Source organism: Dermacentor variabilis, chromosome 4 (genome assembly GCF_050947875.1).
Source record: "Dermacentor variabilis isolate Ectoservices chromosome 4, ASM5094787v1, whole genome shotgun sequence".
Lineage (NCBI taxonomy): Eukaryota > Metazoa > Arthropoda > Arachnida > Ixodida > Ixodidae > Dermacentor > Dermacentor variabilis.
The window spans coordinates 131,246,924-131,265,287 of NC_134571.1; the positions used below are offsets into that span (position 1 = coordinate 131,246,924).

The 18,364-nt window shown below is 44.7% G+C and overlaps 1 protein-coding gene across 3 annotated transcripts in view; it reads right to left on the minus strand.

The window, feature by feature from the left end:
- The window catches only part of LOC142579783 (NPC intracellular cholesterol transporter 1-like), a 330,403-nt gene that overhangs the window by 16,470 nt on the left and 295,569 nt on the right, over positions 1-18,364 (minus strand). For all 3 annotated transcript variants that reach the window (XM_075690348.1, XM_075690347.1, XM_075690349.1), the window contains 14 exons: positions 17,721-17,784; positions 15,223-15,351; positions 13,728-13,910; positions 13,071-13,185; positions 12,539-12,666; positions 11,630-11,767; positions 10,436-10,525; positions 6,867-7,060; positions 6,432-6,553; positions 5,975-6,092; positions 5,316-5,368; positions 3,976-4,117; positions 2,702-2,933; positions 367-480 (listed from right to left, as the gene is read on the minus strand). In XM_075690348.1, the coding sequence (XP_075546463.1) occupies positions 367-480; positions 2,702-2,933; positions 3,976-4,117; positions 5,316-5,368; positions 5,975-6,092; positions 6,432-6,553; positions 6,867-7,060; positions 10,436-10,525; positions 11,630-11,767; positions 12,539-12,666; positions 13,071-13,185; positions 13,728-13,910; positions 15,223-15,351; positions 17,721-17,784 (1,822 nt within the window). The remainder of the gene's footprint in view (positions 1-366; positions 481-2,701; positions 2,934-3,975; positions 4,118-5,315; positions 5,369-5,974; positions 6,093-6,431; positions 6,554-6,866; positions 7,061-10,435; positions 10,526-11,629; positions 11,768-12,538; positions 12,667-13,070; positions 13,186-13,727; positions 13,911-15,222; positions 15,352-17,720; positions 17,785-18,364) is intronic.

Here is an 18,364-nt window from a genome sequence, read left to right on the forward strand (position 1 = left end):
CTTTACATACCACACTAAGTATGTCAACCCACTTGGGACATTTAGTCAGCCCCTTGCTCAGAGAAGCTTCAATGAACCGAGAGTATCGTTGCCCATTGTTCAAGCCATTTCAAAACGCAAAGAAAACAGAAGAGAGCCCGCCAAAGCTCTGAATTCTCCGAGACTGGCTTTATGCAAGTCAATCTTACTTGGCATGTCAGGAGTGCCGTTTAGCAATGCAGACTGACACAGCATTTCCGTTTTTGCGTCTCTTTTAAATTTAGCTTTTTCCCATAAATTTTATGCGGTGGTCCTGTTGCAAAACACATGGATGGAAAGGGAGAGAGATCGATAGCAGACGACACGCGAGATGCCAAGGGTACTGACCGAGCTTCCCATCTTGGTGAGGGCGTCCTGGGCCCGCTTTACCCTAGTAGGAGCACCGCTGAAGGCAAACACCCGCACCAGGTGGGAGCAAAACTCGACGGAGATGCCCACACCCTGCAATTGAGAAGGAAATGGAAGAAAGAGAGCGATTCTTTGTTAAGAGAATGCAAAAATTTTTACACATCATTGCAGACCTTACAAGTGGCTGATCGAGTGGATGAGATGGTGTCTCTCTGTCTTTGTTTAGAAAATCGACTGTAGACAGGTTCCATTATTTGCTTTTAGCTAACGTCAATGCTGAACCTAAAATTGTTGTCGACTGCCATACTGATTCTATGTAAGACAGGGCCACGATGCACGTGACAGGCAAGACGAGATTCCACATAGGCAAATGCGCCAACCCTCGACAGGCATTAAGTCATTCCTCCCACCTAGTACAGTTCATCTACTATCAGAGCAAACTTCAGTAAAGATAGTAACTCCGGTAAAAATTCTATGAATGTGGAAATTCGCAGCACACATTGCTGCATCACTGGTTACTACAATTCACCGACGATTCCGATTCCCTAATACATATTTTAATTTCGACCCTGCCTGCATCACGAGAATAAAGGCAGGGTCGAGGGGGAAGAATGTTGACGAGTGGTGCATGGCATAAAGAAAGTACGACACATTTATAAACACATTTAGACCTTCACACCTCCTGTGGGACACCCATTCCGGGGGATCGGATTGGCTAAGAACAGGCACATACTCGGTGATCCAATTTCGTCAGCTAGGCCAGCCAGCAGCAAGTTGTCTATTCAGGGACCCCCCCCCCCCCCCCCCAACGGCCCCCCATGTTTACATGGCAACACAGCAGAAATCACATACCTATTGGCCCAACTTTTGTGTGTGCATTTTGTGTGTGATTCCCTAATACATATTTTAATTTCGAGTTTTCATTTCGTGATATATTGGTTGGCATGGACCATCTGTCGCGTGTGGCACACTGCAAATTATGCAAGTATGGTAAATTTGCACCCTCAAGGGCATAGTATGAACATAGGACATGAGAAGGCTATGTCATTGTGGTAGCCATACTTTACAGGCTGCACAGTGATCGTTTGCACTTTCTGAAGAGCTCTGTGCACGCAAAGAAACTACTTGTTTGCTCATAATGCTTCCTTTCTAATTTTTATGAACAGCACTTCATAATGTGCTACATAATGATAGAAACTTACAAGGCTTAAGAACACTGGGATGTGAACATCATTTTACAATAATTGTGCATACGGCTAATTTTATTATCTGAAAGCTATTCAAAACGCATTCGATACTCAATTTGCTTCTGGCACCATTCGATTCATATTCAATTCGGTCTCAAAAATCACTATTCGCACACCCGCACTACAGCGCTCGGGGGGAAAAGCTCGGCATACTGCCAAAAGCTTTCCCAAAGCAGTGCGACTGTGTATATATATATAGTACATCAAGATATTGATTAAAAATATTCGGTAGCTACGTAAACTACTGTATCATGCATCCTCACTAGGGCATACGTGTATGCAGAGAGTGTTTTTACGATAACTATCCAAGCTGTCCCTCCACGTTTCCACAACATAAATAAACCACTGCAAGGTTCACTTTTCTTTTTTTTTTTTACATGAACACAGCTTTCGGTGCGAAAAACATCCACACAGATCCAACACGATGTTGGCATCTAAGTGATGCCAAGCTTGTTCGAGTGAGGCAGCAGCAGTAGCAGCTGGCACAAGCACAGACTTCGTAACCTGCTTCGGTTTGGCTGCCTATGAATGTGGAAATTCTATGAATGTGGAAATTCGCAGCACACATTGCTGCATCACCGGTTACTACAATTCACCGACGATTCCGATTCCCTAATACATGTTTTAATTTCGACCCTGCCTGCATCACGAGAATGAAGGCAGGGTCGAGGGAAGAATGTTGACGAGTGGTGCATGGCATAAAGAAAGTACGACACATTTATAAACACATTTAAACCTTGACACCTCCTGTGGGACACCCATTCCGGGGGATTGGATTGGCTAAGAACAGGCACATACTCGGTGATCCAATTTTGTCAGCTAGGCCAGCCAGCAGCAAGTTGTCTATTCAGGGACCCCCCAACGGCCCCCCATGTTTACATGCATACCTATTGGCCCAATATATATATATATATATATATTCCCAAATTAGTATTCTCCAGGAAATGACTAAGGATGCTACACTCCAAGGAAGCAGCAAGGAAAGCTCCGCTCGAGAAGCACACAAAGCCAGCAATGAAACGTAACATTCAACAGGAAATACATGACGGGCCGGGACAGGCACTCACCACCACCAGGTTGACGAGGGAAACAGCATTGAGGGAGATGTCCCACCAGTACATGAGGCCCATCAGGTTGACAATGATCATGACGATGGTGAAGGTGACAACCAGCGCCGACATGAAGTCCAGCCCCAGCAGCACAAAGGTGACAACAAAGATGGCGCCCAGCGATAATGCCAGGTTCTTGAACGTGTCTGGCCACATGGTCAGGTACTGCTCGTAGAAGACGTGCACCAGGCTGCAGAACGTGGGTGGGAGGGAAGGAGGGAGGTGTTGATTATCTTGCAGGGATATACACACAGACAGAAAAGGCTGCAGCAGCCACTTCGCGACAGTAGCTTTCCCCTCGTTAAATTATCTGACACACACAAATACCTCATCAGGTAATAGCTGCTTTTATTTGGCATTTTTCACCATATTATGAGTACTTCTAAGAATTGGCTTCATACAACACATACAGCAAGTTTTCAAAAGGACAATAAATAAGCATTAGTTGGAATTTTGAGCGGCACCACCTTTTCAAATTTGACTTTAATGCCTCACAACTGTTGTTTTGCATTCTGGGTAGTGCATGTAACCTTTAGAGCAAATGACAAGTACTTAATGGGTCCTATTTTTGCCACGTTCTCATTGGTTTACGCATGCCATCAGCTATATGACTTCACTGCTGCACGAGACGCACTTGCTGTATAAGATTACGAGACTTACATCGCGAGCGTTCTGGTTAGTGTGGCAAGCCTATCATTACCATACACATGCGATGTAGATATCACATTGAAGAACTACTGCGATACCCACCGGTTTATTCAAAACCTACCATCATGCCCTCTGACTGCCAGCAACATCATTTGATCCGAATACCACCAACCAAGTCTGCCAGTATCACTGCTGCTGCAGCCAAGTTGCAGGCTTTTTTTCATGTAGACTCAAGTTCGCCTCAAACAGTTTCTATCTTTATGCTCTTCCTCCTCTGCCTGTCTACATATGCCTGTCACACTTCCAGACAACTATGTGAACAGGTGAGCCCCGCAGGGCGATTGCTGGAGTGCACAGGAGATGCCAAATAAAACAGCATGAAACAAAACCGGATCAAGTGGCAAGATGACTTGTACGACCAAGATCATGCTGCGCCTCCCTCCCTCTGCAATTTCCTGGGTCTTAACAAGAGACAAAAAGCTGTGACGCACCCACACACAAGTGCATGCCCACGAAGTGGCATGCACACCCATTATTTACATGCCATATTCACTTCCACATCTTAAGAGAAGATTTTTACTCACCTGTACGGGATCACCTCGGACTCAGGCTGGACTTTTTGAACCATGTCGGTCAAGTTGCGGGATATTAGCCGAGCCCACTCTAGGGCAGTGTAGAAATCCTTCGACGTCTTCAGCACGGGGTGATAGGCTGAATAGTAGGCAGCTGAAATGCACAGCAACGTTGCCACATGTTCATACAGGAAACCAGATGCCTCTGGCGGATGCCTGCCACGGAAAACAAAGCTCGGCCCAGAAGCTGTCATGGAGGCTATGAAGCATACTGTGTCAACCCTTTACACTGAATTACACCTGCATCGAACACGCAATTTCCCCATGATCTGTTAATAGATTACCCAATTTCCTTTCACCCTAGTACTCCACTACACACTTCGATGAGAAACACTGAAAGCAGTTTAAGGGCGCCGCACTACGTTTGACAGGTTCGGGTTTTTTCTATTGTCTCGACTGCAGTGGCAGGCGTTTTACAGTCTAGGCAAACTAGAACACAAATGTTTACAGAAGTCAAACCTACTAAGCTCCCATACAGCAGTGGAACAATGTAACTGGTAGATCAGCACGTTAACGCACCTGTATAGTAAGTTCATTCTTGAATTTAAACACACTTGCAGACATCACAGAATCCAAACCAGTGTATTGTACACAGTAAGTTTATAAAAACAGCTAGAACCAGCTGTAAAAAGAAACCGTAGTAATTATATAATGTAATTAGCAGGCAGAAAGAACAATGCCACCCCTACGGCAGAAATCTTGGAACAAAAAGTGCCATGTCTGAGATCTGGGGTTTATGGCTTATAAAGGTGCTCCAAGGCCCCCGTTTGATCGAAATCGAATTTCTTGTTCGTGATTACCTCTTCTGAACAAGCTCCGGGAAGGAGCCAAGTGCGGTCGAGAATTTCTATCTGGATAGGGCTCGATCACGTTTGAAAGTGGCCACATGACACTGGTATACTGATGACACACAGCGTAGAAGACAGGTCAGAGTGAAAATGTGACATGGTCTGTCCATTTGTGCCACCATCCATAAGGACCTAATTTGTCTACTCGGTAATACCCACCTTCGTGACTGACTGCTATGTTGTAGAAATACATATTTGGTCACTAACCCAGTTGAATGACAACAATGTTAGGCCAACCTTTATGCTCCAGCCACCAAACTTCTTGGACATCTTCATACTGAGAGAGCGGATCTACTATGCTGTTACTCAGGAGGCTGGGAACCAGGTTTCCATAACCTGTCACATTTTCTTTTCCCAATAGCACAAACTTCTAAGAGAATTCCCAAAGGTGAACATGCAACGTCAACAGGTTCGAAATCAACAGACAGAAGCAAGACCGCTTACCAGTAATGGTCCCATTTACATGGTTGATCGCATTTCCGTGCTCGGCACGACCACTGTGCAAATAAAGAAGAGAGAGGAGGAGGAGAAGAAGCCAAGTCAGCCATGAAACAAGCTAGCCATCTCGAAATTATAAAATAGAGCGCGGAGACAGTAAAACTGTCAGCCAAGCTAATTAAAACATATTGGTGAAGCATTATGGAGTACTTGACAATAAAATAAACTGTTACAACTTAGGTCTAGTCTTTTGCCTTCTTGTCAAGCAGGCCAATATTTGGGCCTGTCCGCAATGACCGAGATACATGAAAAGTTGGCCCACGACTGTAATGAGGCACCAAAAACTAGTGAACCTTTCTGTTTTTTTTTTTCCAAGGGGCTGATCAATATTTGTTCACGTAAACACAGCAACAACATTTAGACCGTAACGTTCATTTACTGTAACTGACCCACACAATGACAAGTGTCTCTTTAAAGTTGCTGCATATATGCAACTTAAGTAACCAAGTACGAGGTTGAGCGTGTCATAAAACACTAGTGTGTGAAAAGTGTTCACAGATAACACCTTCGGCTGCAAAAATCAATGAATTGTGATCCTTGTTTCAGTTACTTTTACTTGGCCTCATGTGTTTGCTTAAACCGCTGGTGATCTGCAAATGACTCACGCTGAAGAACACTTGGGACTAGGCACGTCGCTCAGGAACCAGGAAAGGCGGCGCCTAAATTCTTCACCGGCAAAAGGTTCAGATCTCGGCACGCTGCAGGGCTGGCACGTTCCGTTTGCTAGAAGCAAGAAGCAAAATAAAGCTCGATAGAAGCTGAACAAAAAAAAGGAAAAAGACTTGCAATGTCACTCTTCCTTCTGAATTCTCACTTTCTGCCCTAAAGATTTTATGCATTTGGGAAAATTTACCTTCATATTTACTCAAATAAAAAAAAAATTGTCATACGGTGGGTTAAACAAGTTAACATCGTAAAAAAAAAAAAACAAGACGGTCAAATTATCATCGGTCACGATGAAGACTCAATGGGCCAAGCTTTATAAAGATGCCTCGTACATAGCAAAAGTGGGGAAACTATACACCTAGCCTGCTACAAACGAAAAAAAAAAATGGGCTTTACCAGTGCCGTAGTCGGAGTAGCAAAAATCGTGGTTTTTGATGGTTTCAAAGCAGCAATCCGAGGACCGCATGTAAAGGATGTACTGGTCCAGCCAATACGACCGCAGTCTCGTCACATAAGTCCTGAAAGAAGAGAGAGAAAGAGAGAGACGCCAGGCTGTCAGGGCAAAGCATCAGCACAACATCTCTGTTAAGCTGGTGCATACTGCAACAAGCAATGACTTGCCAGCAGTGATAATCTGGTAAAAAATGGCTACTGGCAAAACACAGAACACTGTACATGTAAGAATACAACACGATTTAAACGTCCCTATTTTAGCTAAAGTTCCGGTGGTTATGATCGGTGATCTTGTTATGTACATTTGCAGAATAAGTGTTGTAAAAGACCCTATGTTTATGACTACCTCCGTGACTGTAGCCCGGAAGACTGCCTCACCTGTTGCTCAGAAAGGTCAGCTGCTTGAGCTTAGCTCCGACAGAGTCCTGGTCGCAGACTTGCTCGTTGATGCACAGCCTGGCCTGTTTCTTGACGTCCGTGTAGTCGTAGCCCTCGGTGACCATGAAGTACACGGGAGGCCCCACTTGAAGGTACTTCTTGAGGTAGTCGAAATACTGCTGCAGGTAGGAATCCTGAAACAGTGCGATGAAAGACCGCAACCTTCACTTGGCAAGTGTTCCTGCCGCACAAAGGTTGTCGAGGTCTGAAGTGCTCTTGCTAACAAAGGAAACAACACAGTCGAGTGCAAACACACTAAATGGGCTCTCACTGCCCCTTTTATAAGACAATGCCAACTTGCTGAAATACATGCAAGGAATAGAGTCGAGCACCTCGACAACCATAATGAAATTACTCGCATAATGAAAGAATATCTCTGTCCCAGTGCTACAGCGAGCTGTGCCGTGCACGACTCTTACAGCGAAGTGACCTGCATAACGAACGATTTCAGAGGCCCCAAACACTTAGTTTATAAAGGTGTTCAACCGTAGCTCCTCCATGGAAACACGACGAGGAATCGGGGAAGTTTGACTCGCCATGCAAGGTCATCGAGTGAATGTTTGCCTATGTCCATGTTAAAGTCGCACGTACCGTATTTATTCGCGTATAACCCGCACCAAAATGTGAAAAAACGCGTTTAAAAAGTGGGGGTGCGGGTTATCTGCGAATTTTTTCCTTGGGAGGGGGGGGGTCGGCTTCACCGCAATGTGCGGCGGCCTCCCCGTGTAGTCCGCCATCCCCATCGTCATCGACGCTTGTCAAGCCGATGAAGGGCCAACGAAAGGCCAGCATTGTTGAGCCTCGCGTTAGGCACTGTTTAGTGTACTTACCCCAGTTTGCACTGTTTGCCTGCTTTGTTTTGGCATCATGAGTGCGACTCGACGGCAGTGTTTCACAGCGAAAGAGAAGCTAAAGATTATAGCCGCTGCCGAAGAAATCGGCAACAGAGCTGCTGCAAGACAGCATGACGTCGACGAGTCGTGCATTCGCGACTGGAGGAAGAAAAAAGAGAGTCTCGAAGCAACGAACCGGAACAGGCGAGCGTTTCGGGGTCCGAAGACTGGCGCGTACCCCCGCCTCGAGACGCAGCTTGCGAAGTTCATTGAGGAGCAGAGAAGTCGTGGCCACGCTGTTTCGACTGAGATGGCGCAAATGGAAGCCCTGAAGTTGGCCCGGGAATTGAACATTCCACGTGAGTTTCGTGCAAGCCGTGGATGGCTTCAGCGCTTCATGCAAAGACATGGATTTTCTATGCGGCGGCGAACAACCATGTGCCAGCGGCTTCCTGAAGCCTACGAGGAAAAGTTGTTGAACTTTCAACGATATGTGATCGCACTTCGGAAGGAGCACAGCTATTTGCTGTCTCAGGTGGGAAATGCTGATCAAACACCTGTGTACTTTGAGATGCCGATGGACACGACCATGGAAAAAAAGGGCTCCAAATCAGTCAGCGTGCTGACCGGCGGAAATGCCAAGCTGCGCTGCACAGTCATGCTATGCGCTTTGGCTGACGGCACGAAACTGCGCCCGTATGTGATTTTCAAACGCAAGACGCTACCTAGCATTCCACTGCCCCCAGGAATCGTTGTGCGTGCGGAAGAAAATTCGTGGATGAACAGTGGCCTAGTCGGTGACTGGCTTCGAGTAATCTGGGAGCGAAGACCAGGTGCCTTGCTGGCACGCCGGTCGATGCTCGTACTAGATTCCTTCAGAGGCCACTGCACTGATGCGGTGAAGGCTCGCCTTGCCGAGACCAGCACCGACCTCGTCATAATACCTGGCGGCATGACGTCCATGCTACAGCCACTCGACGTGTGCCTGAACAAGCCGTTCAAGGCACACGTGAAGCGGCTGTATGCCCAGTGGATGGCCGACGGCATGTACGCCCTCACACCGACGGGACGCGTGCGAAGGCCTGATATTCCATTGCTGTGCCAGTGGATCGTGGATGCGTGGAAAGCGATACCGGCCGATTTGGTGCGCAAAAGCTTTAAAAAATGTGCGATCAGTAATAGTCTGGATGGTTCCGAGGACGACTACGTCTTTGAGAGTGGCGATGAAGCCTCGGATGGCAGTAGTGAGAGCGGCGTCGATTAAGAATCGGATAACCAGTGACGTGGTGGCGGTCGTTTGAATAAATGTTCTGAAAACGAAATGATCACTGAGTGTGAGTTGCATCTTTCTAGCGCTCATTTTTTTTTTTTTTTCAGGTAAACGTGCGGGTTATACGCGAGTTTTTTTTTTTTTTTTCCGCCGAGTTCAAAGTTAGGGGTGCGGGTTATACGCAGGGGCGGGTTATACGCGGGTAAATACGGTAGGTACAGTACTGTCAATGGAAGTGCTTTTGAATGATCAGGTTCGCGACTGCTGCACACTGAAGCCTGACGACAAGTCTTTCGCAGGTTACTTCCAAGAAGTCCACTGACAAGTGCACAGTCAGGCTGCACCATTGTTCATCGTAGCTGCCAACTACGACACCAACTTTCCCCATCGCGGGTCTAATGTGGGGAAGATAAATATTGGAATACGTGAGAGTCATTGGGAGAAAACACACATCAGGGGATGCAAGAGAGACTCAAAATGTCCTTGAAAGATCTCAAACAGAAAAACAAAATATGCTTGCACTTTACCAACCAGGACTTACTGTGTGATACTAAATGCAAATTTGAAGTCTCAGTTTTGCAAAATGTTGCATATATTATTTATAACTGAGAGCTTTTTATTGAATAAAAAAATAAGGCATTGTGGACTTCCTGAATTGTGCCAGTAAAAAAGTTAACACTGGCAGACGTATATCTCAGAGGAGAAAAAAAAATCGTGCCAACCAGCGCCAAGCTACAACCTCCAGTCATCACTTTAAGTCATCACCTTGCGAACCCATTATGCTACATCTCCGCCCACCTTCCTCTTCTTCCGTCACCTGTCCTCTCACCACACACATACACCTCTTCAAAGTCCAATCACCATAACCACAACCACCACCCACAATGATCACACCACCTGAACCTTTTGGACACCACAAAAATGCTTAAGATACCTTTTATGGTAACACGCACAGTAACAAGAATACGCAGTAACACAGAAAATCAGCCTCCACAGTAAACCAGTCTAACCACTGACCACAGCATCAAAACTCGATCGATTTTGCAATGAAAGCTTTGCTTTAAAAATATTCAGCTCCAAGATGGTCAATTCATGCCCTACTGAAATGCAAGAACCAAGATGGCTGTAAGACGATGTGACAGGGCCCGATGTGGCTTGCCGCCGTTCTCGCATGGATTTGGGAAGGTGAAGAGCGAGCAGGCGGAGCGGTGGCGAGCTGAGCAGCGTCCAGCCTGGCCAGTGAATGAGGGCAAAATTTAAAGTTTATGGCATGCGAGTCGAACTACTGGAGATTTGCGGCTGTAGCAGCAGTGATTGTGACGCGGGTTGACGGACGAGGGTGGTAATGATGATGATGATGATGAGGCTACAGTGACCATAGAAAATCCCTGCCCAACAATGTTTACCTGAGGCATAGCAAGCTCCTGGTCAAGGCCAACTTCAATCTTGCTTATGACAGCAATGGAGGAGCACAGCCATCCAATAAAGGCCACCATCTGAGGAATGACGCATAGACACAACAACCGTCATTAACACAAGCAATCACGATCAACAGTTGCACAAAGTGCACCCAAAGTACTTAGGCAAGTATATATACCGTTGAAAAGAAATACAGGAGGCATATTCATTTCATGCTCTGTTGACAAACAATAGCAAATATAACACTAATGCTAATACTAATGTACAAAGTTGTTATAATACTAAATTGAAGTAACAATGACAGCAACAACAAAAAGCAGCAGTAACATCATTTGTCAGTATTCTTACTTTTGAAGCGGGAAACAGTGCTGCAAGATGAAATAAAAAAAGGACTGACAGAAAGTAGACAATACAGGCACCAACTAACAACGTTGTCTTTATTGAAACAAGGCAAAACATAAAGCACAGCCTCCCCCCCCCCCCCCCCCTCCGCATGCACACACCCGTAGTCAATAAACAAGAACATGAACACGAAGGTTAAAGCTGACACGAAAAGGAGACTCGCCCAAAAATTTTTTTTTAAAACATGTCATCTCCCCTCAGCAGGAAATCTAGGGGGCGCGTTCCAAGAATGCCATTTTGTTTTTGTTTAAAAGGAATTTAAGGCGTGCTAGCCCATGTAGCGCTACCTCTGTGAACTGCATAAGCTTCGAGCATCAGACGTGGACATACTTTCCGGTATCTTCCGATGACTTTGCATGTGCAAAAGTCCGGTGTGCAGCCACACTCACCCAACTACCAACTTAGCCCACTGTCACTTACTGCTATAGTATTCTTAACTTTTCAAAACACCACTGTAGAATTAAAGCTCTCTGGTAATTCCCAAGGAATAAATAATACACACTGAATTTTTTGGAAATAGAAGGTAAAACAGTGAAACCTGAAACAGTGAAACGAGAAAGAAAAATATTTTGCTGCAGCCAATGCATTCACCCTCGAATATAGATATGCATTGGATACCTCCTTTGCCCACCACCACAGTTGACAGTACTATACGCAAGAGACTGTGTAAAGTAAAATGTAAATTTATAGCAGTTACACACACACATGCACATGCACACACACACACACACACACACATGCAGAGAGAGAGAGAGAGGGAAAATGATTTCAGCACTCACCACAACCACTCGTACGGAGTCGCTGAGCAGAAAGGGTGCATAGACGGTCTTGAAGAACTTGTAAAGCAGACTAGTGTTTTCAGAAGGCCTGCTCTTCTTTGAAGCCTTTATACAGAAGCATAGATCTAGGCGGTTGCTCTGCAAAAAATAGAGTGCAGAAATGAAAGCAGTCCTATTAGCAACACACAAGAATAATGGCTTGAAACTTTAGAATCTCATGGCCACCAACATTAGTTTCTAAGCAATAATGCCAGAGAGAAATGTTGACCATTGTTTTTCACGAATCGCAAAGCTGTCCTCCTGCCATTACAAAGTGGCATCTGCTCAGTGAACACAAGAGGAGAGGAATACCCTCAAAACAAAAAAAATATCTTTCATCACATCGCGAGGACAATGAGTTTTGATCAATGGCCACTATGTACCACAGTGAAAACACAGTGGTGTCAATATAGGTGCTTCTCTATTTGCTTGCCGAGCGATGTTAAGGTGATGCAATTGTACAAATCATATGCATCCATGCAAATCTTTACAGCCTCAAAGGTAATAACTATAACGCTGATGAAAAGGAACAACACCTTAGTCATTTTGAGTGCTGCTCCTTCTACTCAGAGCACCTTTCTTTTTTATATGTAATAATGTAGTAAAGGTGAGGCAAAAAGGCACTTCCCAACGCATATGTCTTGTCATCTCTATACCTTACACAGTACCGTCGTAATGTTTACAAGTCTACGGCTTAATATGGCAGCACAAAGAGCAGCAAATTGTCTTGGTTTATACAAGCTATCAGTGTAAAAGGGCCTTGGCAAACTTGGCGGAAACATTTATATCATCTGTTTACACAATACTTCGTGCTAAACGCGTCAAACTGCTCAGGGCAACAAAGCAGCAAGCCTGGCCTTGAATGCTCACCTCTTGACGCAGTGTGTCCATAGTAAACAAGGCAAGGAAGCAGGTCATTTGCAAAAAGAAATTGATGAGCAGCGCGACACCAGCATAGAGTGCAAAGATCCGCACTGCGGGAGTTTCTGTCAAGGCACCTGCAAAAGACGATACAAAACAGTGTCAGCCGTCTTGAGAACACAGAGAAACAACACATCGATCGTGCATATGTATACTGCTTCCTTTTCTCGTGAATCACGAAACCAGATATGCCTGATCCATGTGCTCAGCTATCTGACAGTGTCTTTAGAGTACTCAAGTTCTTCTATGACTTATGGTATGATATGACAGAGCATCTAGAGGAAGTTCACAGTTTCCCTTGTTTCCATGTTTGTCCACATCACCTGCACTATTCCCTATTGCATCGAACAAGACTGCAATTTGTCCTAGAGACATGAAATTCCTGTCATCCAGCCCGGTCATTCAGTAAAAGAAGACACAGCCAGACGAAAAGCACAGAGAACAGAGCCAGGAGCAGCACAGAGAACAGAACTGGGCGCACCGATAAAGAAGCAGGCTGACATGGAGACGCTGGACAGCATCATGCTGGGCGCCACCTCTCCAACCAGACGGCCCACTTGCTCCACCGTTGTCTCTCCTTCGCGACGTTCATCGCGCTGCAACAGCCGGGAGAAAACAAAAGGGTGAGTGATGGGTCTCTACAGGTAAAACACCAAAGCCATCACAAGTCAGTCAAATTCAACAGCTGCCTTAGCAATAACATGGTAACTGACTCAGTCAATGCACCAGTCAGAGAACATATCACATGAACACATCAGTGGTAAATGGACCACGCTTCGCGTGATGTAATAGGGAATAATCTGCCAGCAAGGAAATCAGAACCAAGTTTCTACTGCATCTGGATGTGCAGTTCTCTGCATGTCTGTTTACAGCAAGTGAAGGCCCTTAGCACGCTTAAATAATATGGTGGCAGAGGATGCACACATTGAAATAAAGTACTACAACACTTATACAGCTATTTTCTTTTAGATTCCCAAATGACTGGCTCTGTCAAAAAAGTGTACAGCACAATGTTCACGTGTTTGGCCAAGTAACAGACTTTGGTTTTTGCTTTTTGGTGGGAGATGATCGCTAGCGTCGTCTGCCGTTCCAAACAGGCATGAAATGAGGCAGGACCAGACAACTCCAGAATGCCCACCTGAAACTGCTGCACCAGGATGAAGATGTTGTCAACACCGACAGCAAGCACGAGGAAGGGAATCACTTCGACAATGATGAGTGTTGCAGCAACGTTGAAAAAGCTGAAGATGCCAAGTGCGGCCACCACCGAGAGCAGCACGATGAGCACACCCACAAGGCCGAGGGAAATCTTTGAGTCGATCTGCGAGAGGGCCAAAACAGTGCAAATATATGCTCAACCTGGGATAAATAACAATACAAATTAAAATATTCTAGTATCACAAAAAATGTTTTGCAAAGGGCAAACGAAATTATGATGTTATTGAGCTCCTGACTATAGACTAAAGAACGTCCCTTTATCTTGGAAGCAAACAGAACGAAGTCATGATACCTAAGGTTCTTCTTGGAAACCATCCACTAAGGTTACAAGATTCAAAATATCAACATGAGCACATTCATGCCCTGTCTTGTACACAAGAAGAGTAAAAAGCAGTGTACAATATTAACTTTCCCTTATGCCATGGCACATACATTCTCCTCTTATAAATTAATACAAGACATTCTTGCACATTATTACACATTCTCCATGTGAAGGAAACAGTATTTAACAGACACATGACAGAAAGATAGCCCACACTTCACGTTTTTGCATAGATGTCAACCCAATACATCATACATAAGCCTTTTTTTTGCAATGAAAATTACACTGCATTACATTGGTTTCAAAATCAGTTGTTGCAGTTGTATGGGCTCATTACCAGTTCTGTGTTCATTCACAGCAGGCCGTGCTGCACACTCGAACCCGCAAGAACAATACCTACCAGTTCGATGAGGGGCACAATTAAATACAAACGTTCTGAAAAATTGGACAACATAAAAGCAGCCAGTTTCGAACCCCAATTCGGATCAAAACTCTTGACCACGATTGACTCGCTCCTGCAGCTTGTGCAGGGGAGCCAATCGCAACAGAAAAATTTGGTCCAGATCAAGCTTGAAAGTGCACCATGTCACATCCGCGCTACTTTCGGTTTACTGTGGCACGAAACAGTCATGAATCTTCTTCTGCTTCGATGACTAGAAGAATGTGCATGTTTCCACGTGGTCCAAGGACTCCAAGCAGCTGAAGCCGCAGCCTGGCAGTTTCGCGCAGAAGTGCCGGTACAGGGTGAGCCCACGCATCACGCTGGAGTAGATGGCCACAGGATCCAAGTCATCCTTGCTGTTCCTTTCATTCGTGTCCCGATTCACAATGTTGGCGATGAAGTCCTCATTCTCAAGCCTTAAGCCAACTTCTGGGTATATCAGTAGCGGCTGCTATTTTTTGTTCGATCTAGCTGTATCTTTTCACCGTAACTTAACTGTGTTAGAAATTGTTTGATATAAGGGATAATTCAATGTAAGGGATAATTCAACTGGCTCAATATAGTCTGGTTCGACTGTACGGCGGGCTTACACACACAACAATACGCAAAAAAAAAAAAGTGTGCTCAAGTAAACAATTTAGGCGGTCTTACCAAAAGTCTACTGCAACTGTTGATGTCACCCAGTGCAATTGCGATGTACGCAAACATGATGACATAGCTGATCCCAACTGTGACGACGTCCGAATGACTGCCCCGTTCGAGTTCATCTTCGATGGATCGCTGAAGAAGCAACACAGAAGCAGCTTGTAAGACTCAGCAAATAGGTTGAGAACAGATGTGTGCCTTGTAGCAGCATGCCGTAAGAGAAATGTAGACACGTTTGAACCTATGTTGTGAGCTCATCTGCTAGCACTGGCTTAAAAGATGCCAAAAACGAATACAAAACAAAGCACAACGAGTCAGTTCCTGAAGTCACCTGATAATTAAGTATTGTAGAGACAGTGACACATGTGAATTAGGGGCGCGCAAATACCGAACAGTGGATTTCGAATCAAATATCGAATAGGATCAAGAAAAAGAAGCCGAATATCAAATCGAATATCGGAAAATTTAACACAAACTTATGTGCTTCCAAATTTTGTGTTCAGGAGGCTAATCGCATTACTTAACAGGAATCTTGTTAGCTATCAGTAATTTAGGTACCTATGAATTGAGATGCATACTATGCTCTACTTTTATTAAAGGGAATACTGCACTTATAACCCCTCAGTTCATATACCAAGGTCTGGAAAATATTTTTCATCAATAGAATATCTGTCAAACAGAATTAAGTGCTTTGTTTTTCCCTCAGAAGCCGCAGAAATAGCAAAGTTGTCCTAAATACCAATGGGGTTCTCAATGGGCCATACTGTGCTTAATGGCTATCTTTTATTGCTTGGGAAGTGTTGCTTTCCATTTTCTTCCAGAAAACGGGATGGTGTTTCCATCTTTACGGTAGGTGGTTTGTGTGGGTTGTCGATACCTCGTTACAAGGCCAATCTGTGCAACTGACAAAAGCGGGGAATGCGAACCGCATTGCTCGGCACCATTCTGCGTGGTCGTCATGCCGACGGTAAAGAGTTCTCAAATTGGGAGGGCTGCGGATAGTACGCTTTCATTCGGTGTCGTCGACCTGGATGAGCCTTGCACTGATAGAGATCGCGTGGGAAAGCTGCATGCGCCAAAGGAACGACCGCAGCCAGGTCATTCCCCGAAGGTACCGATGTTCTAAAAGTCGGATATTCCAGAAACCGAACATTAGGTACGCGATTCCCGAATTGAATTATTCGTAAGTTTACTATTCGATCCGAAATCAAATGATCTAGTAGTATTCGTACACCCCTCGTGTTATTGGCATGGTGAATCTTTATTTGGTAACCGTTTCTCACCGTATAACAATTGCTACAGAGTTATCGCTCGCCAGAAGACCCGGCAAAAGATGCCCAGCAAGTGTTTAATTTCTAACAAGTGCTTTTGGCAGTTCTATTCTTCACCTTCGATATAACAAGACAAAATGAATGGCATTTCACAAGTGAAACAAACTGACTTCTCTACACGGGAAAGCATGTGGATCAGAAATTATTTTCGAATAAAGCAGAGTTTGAACAAAGAGGAACCCCTATAAAGGGCAACACCGGCAATTTTTTTTTTACGTCAACTGACCTAAATAAAATTTTGAATATACGTTCTCTTTCGCACTGATTGTCTGTGCCAAACGACATGACTACAAGCCATTTAGTCTTCCTGAAAATGAATTTGAAAGATTGGTTGAATGATCCCGACTAGTGCCCATGAATGTATGCTTTTATACTGGCCGCCCTGTGTTCATGACATCAGGGACTACACCGTCACTTCACCCAGGAACGACGACGCCGGCTCCTTTTTCTACGAGACAACAGCTGAAAATCATTTTTACAAATGCGATAATCAGTGCTCCTCTTCCTTTTGCCGCAGCACAATGCACTGAGCTTGAGCATGTCAGCTGCCTCGCGTAGCGGCGTGTCAAAACCAAACGGCGATCCTACAGCCCTCATATCATCCCTGAAATCCCTGCCGTCTAGTCCAAAAAAGCTGGAAATACCCTTATGTCATCAAAAGACATCGCCAGCTTCGCTATTTTGACATCAGCACCACATGTACTGCGTGTTTAGCACACATTCTGCGTGTTTACACCATGGTAATGTAGGATCAGACTTCATAGATGCATTGTGACGTCACACGAAGCAGTTACCCCCTTTCTTTTCAGTACCTTGTTTATTGGTTAGTAAATATTATTAATGAGCTCCTAAGTAAACTGAACCACCCTACCAGTGACAGGACTACAAATTCCATTTGAAGGTGACCATGTTATAAAATGGTTAAAAAAATGCCGGAGTTTACCTTTTTATATATAGCGCCAGATCGAGATCAATTATGCTATACAGCGTGCTAAAATAAAACCATCACCGGGCTCACATTGAAAATATTATTACTACATGTGCTGGAAGAAGCCTAGGTTCCGTATAAAGGCCAAGTGCAATAATCGTGCCTTCTGTGCCGTTTGCTATGGGGGAGAGGAAAAACATGAACAGGTGAGCTGAGAAGTATGGTCAAGGTGTCTTTTTCCTTACCTCAGCCATGAACGCAACAGTCATCAGTTCCGAGTCATTGTAGCGCTTCATAAGCTTGATGAACCTGAAAAAACAAGTAGCTCGTCACTCCAAAGCAAGCCCAACTCGCGTAATTGAAAACCACCGTCAGGTAACAAAAAATAGGATTGTTGTCAGCTGGATACACATTAAAGGGACACTAAAGTGAAGCAATAAATCAGTTTAGACTAATGGAGCATTGTTTGAGAACCCAGCAGGCAGTCACTAAAAAAAAAAATTGTTTGATTATTAGATGAGAAAATGAAGGTCCAAGTATCAGTATTTGAATTTCGCGCCAAAACACCAGCGCCGGTACGTCAGCGTGACGTCAGGGATTCCAAAGCATGTTTTCGCATTTGGGCCGCGTTGGCTGAATAAAGGTACCCGAAACTTGCCATGTTTAATATTTGGTTCCTCTAGAACACAACGTAGTCAATCTGTACCGCTATATATAATTAGTAGGCCCTAGAAGATGCCATCAAAATCCAAGATGTCACAGCCCCCAGGTGCAGGAACTCAAGTAGGCGTCGCCACCCGTATTTCGTTCTTGCGCTTCTTCTGGCTTACCAAATGTCTTATCGTTACAAGAGTGGTGTTTTTGTTGTTGTAGAACAGTAATTTACTGA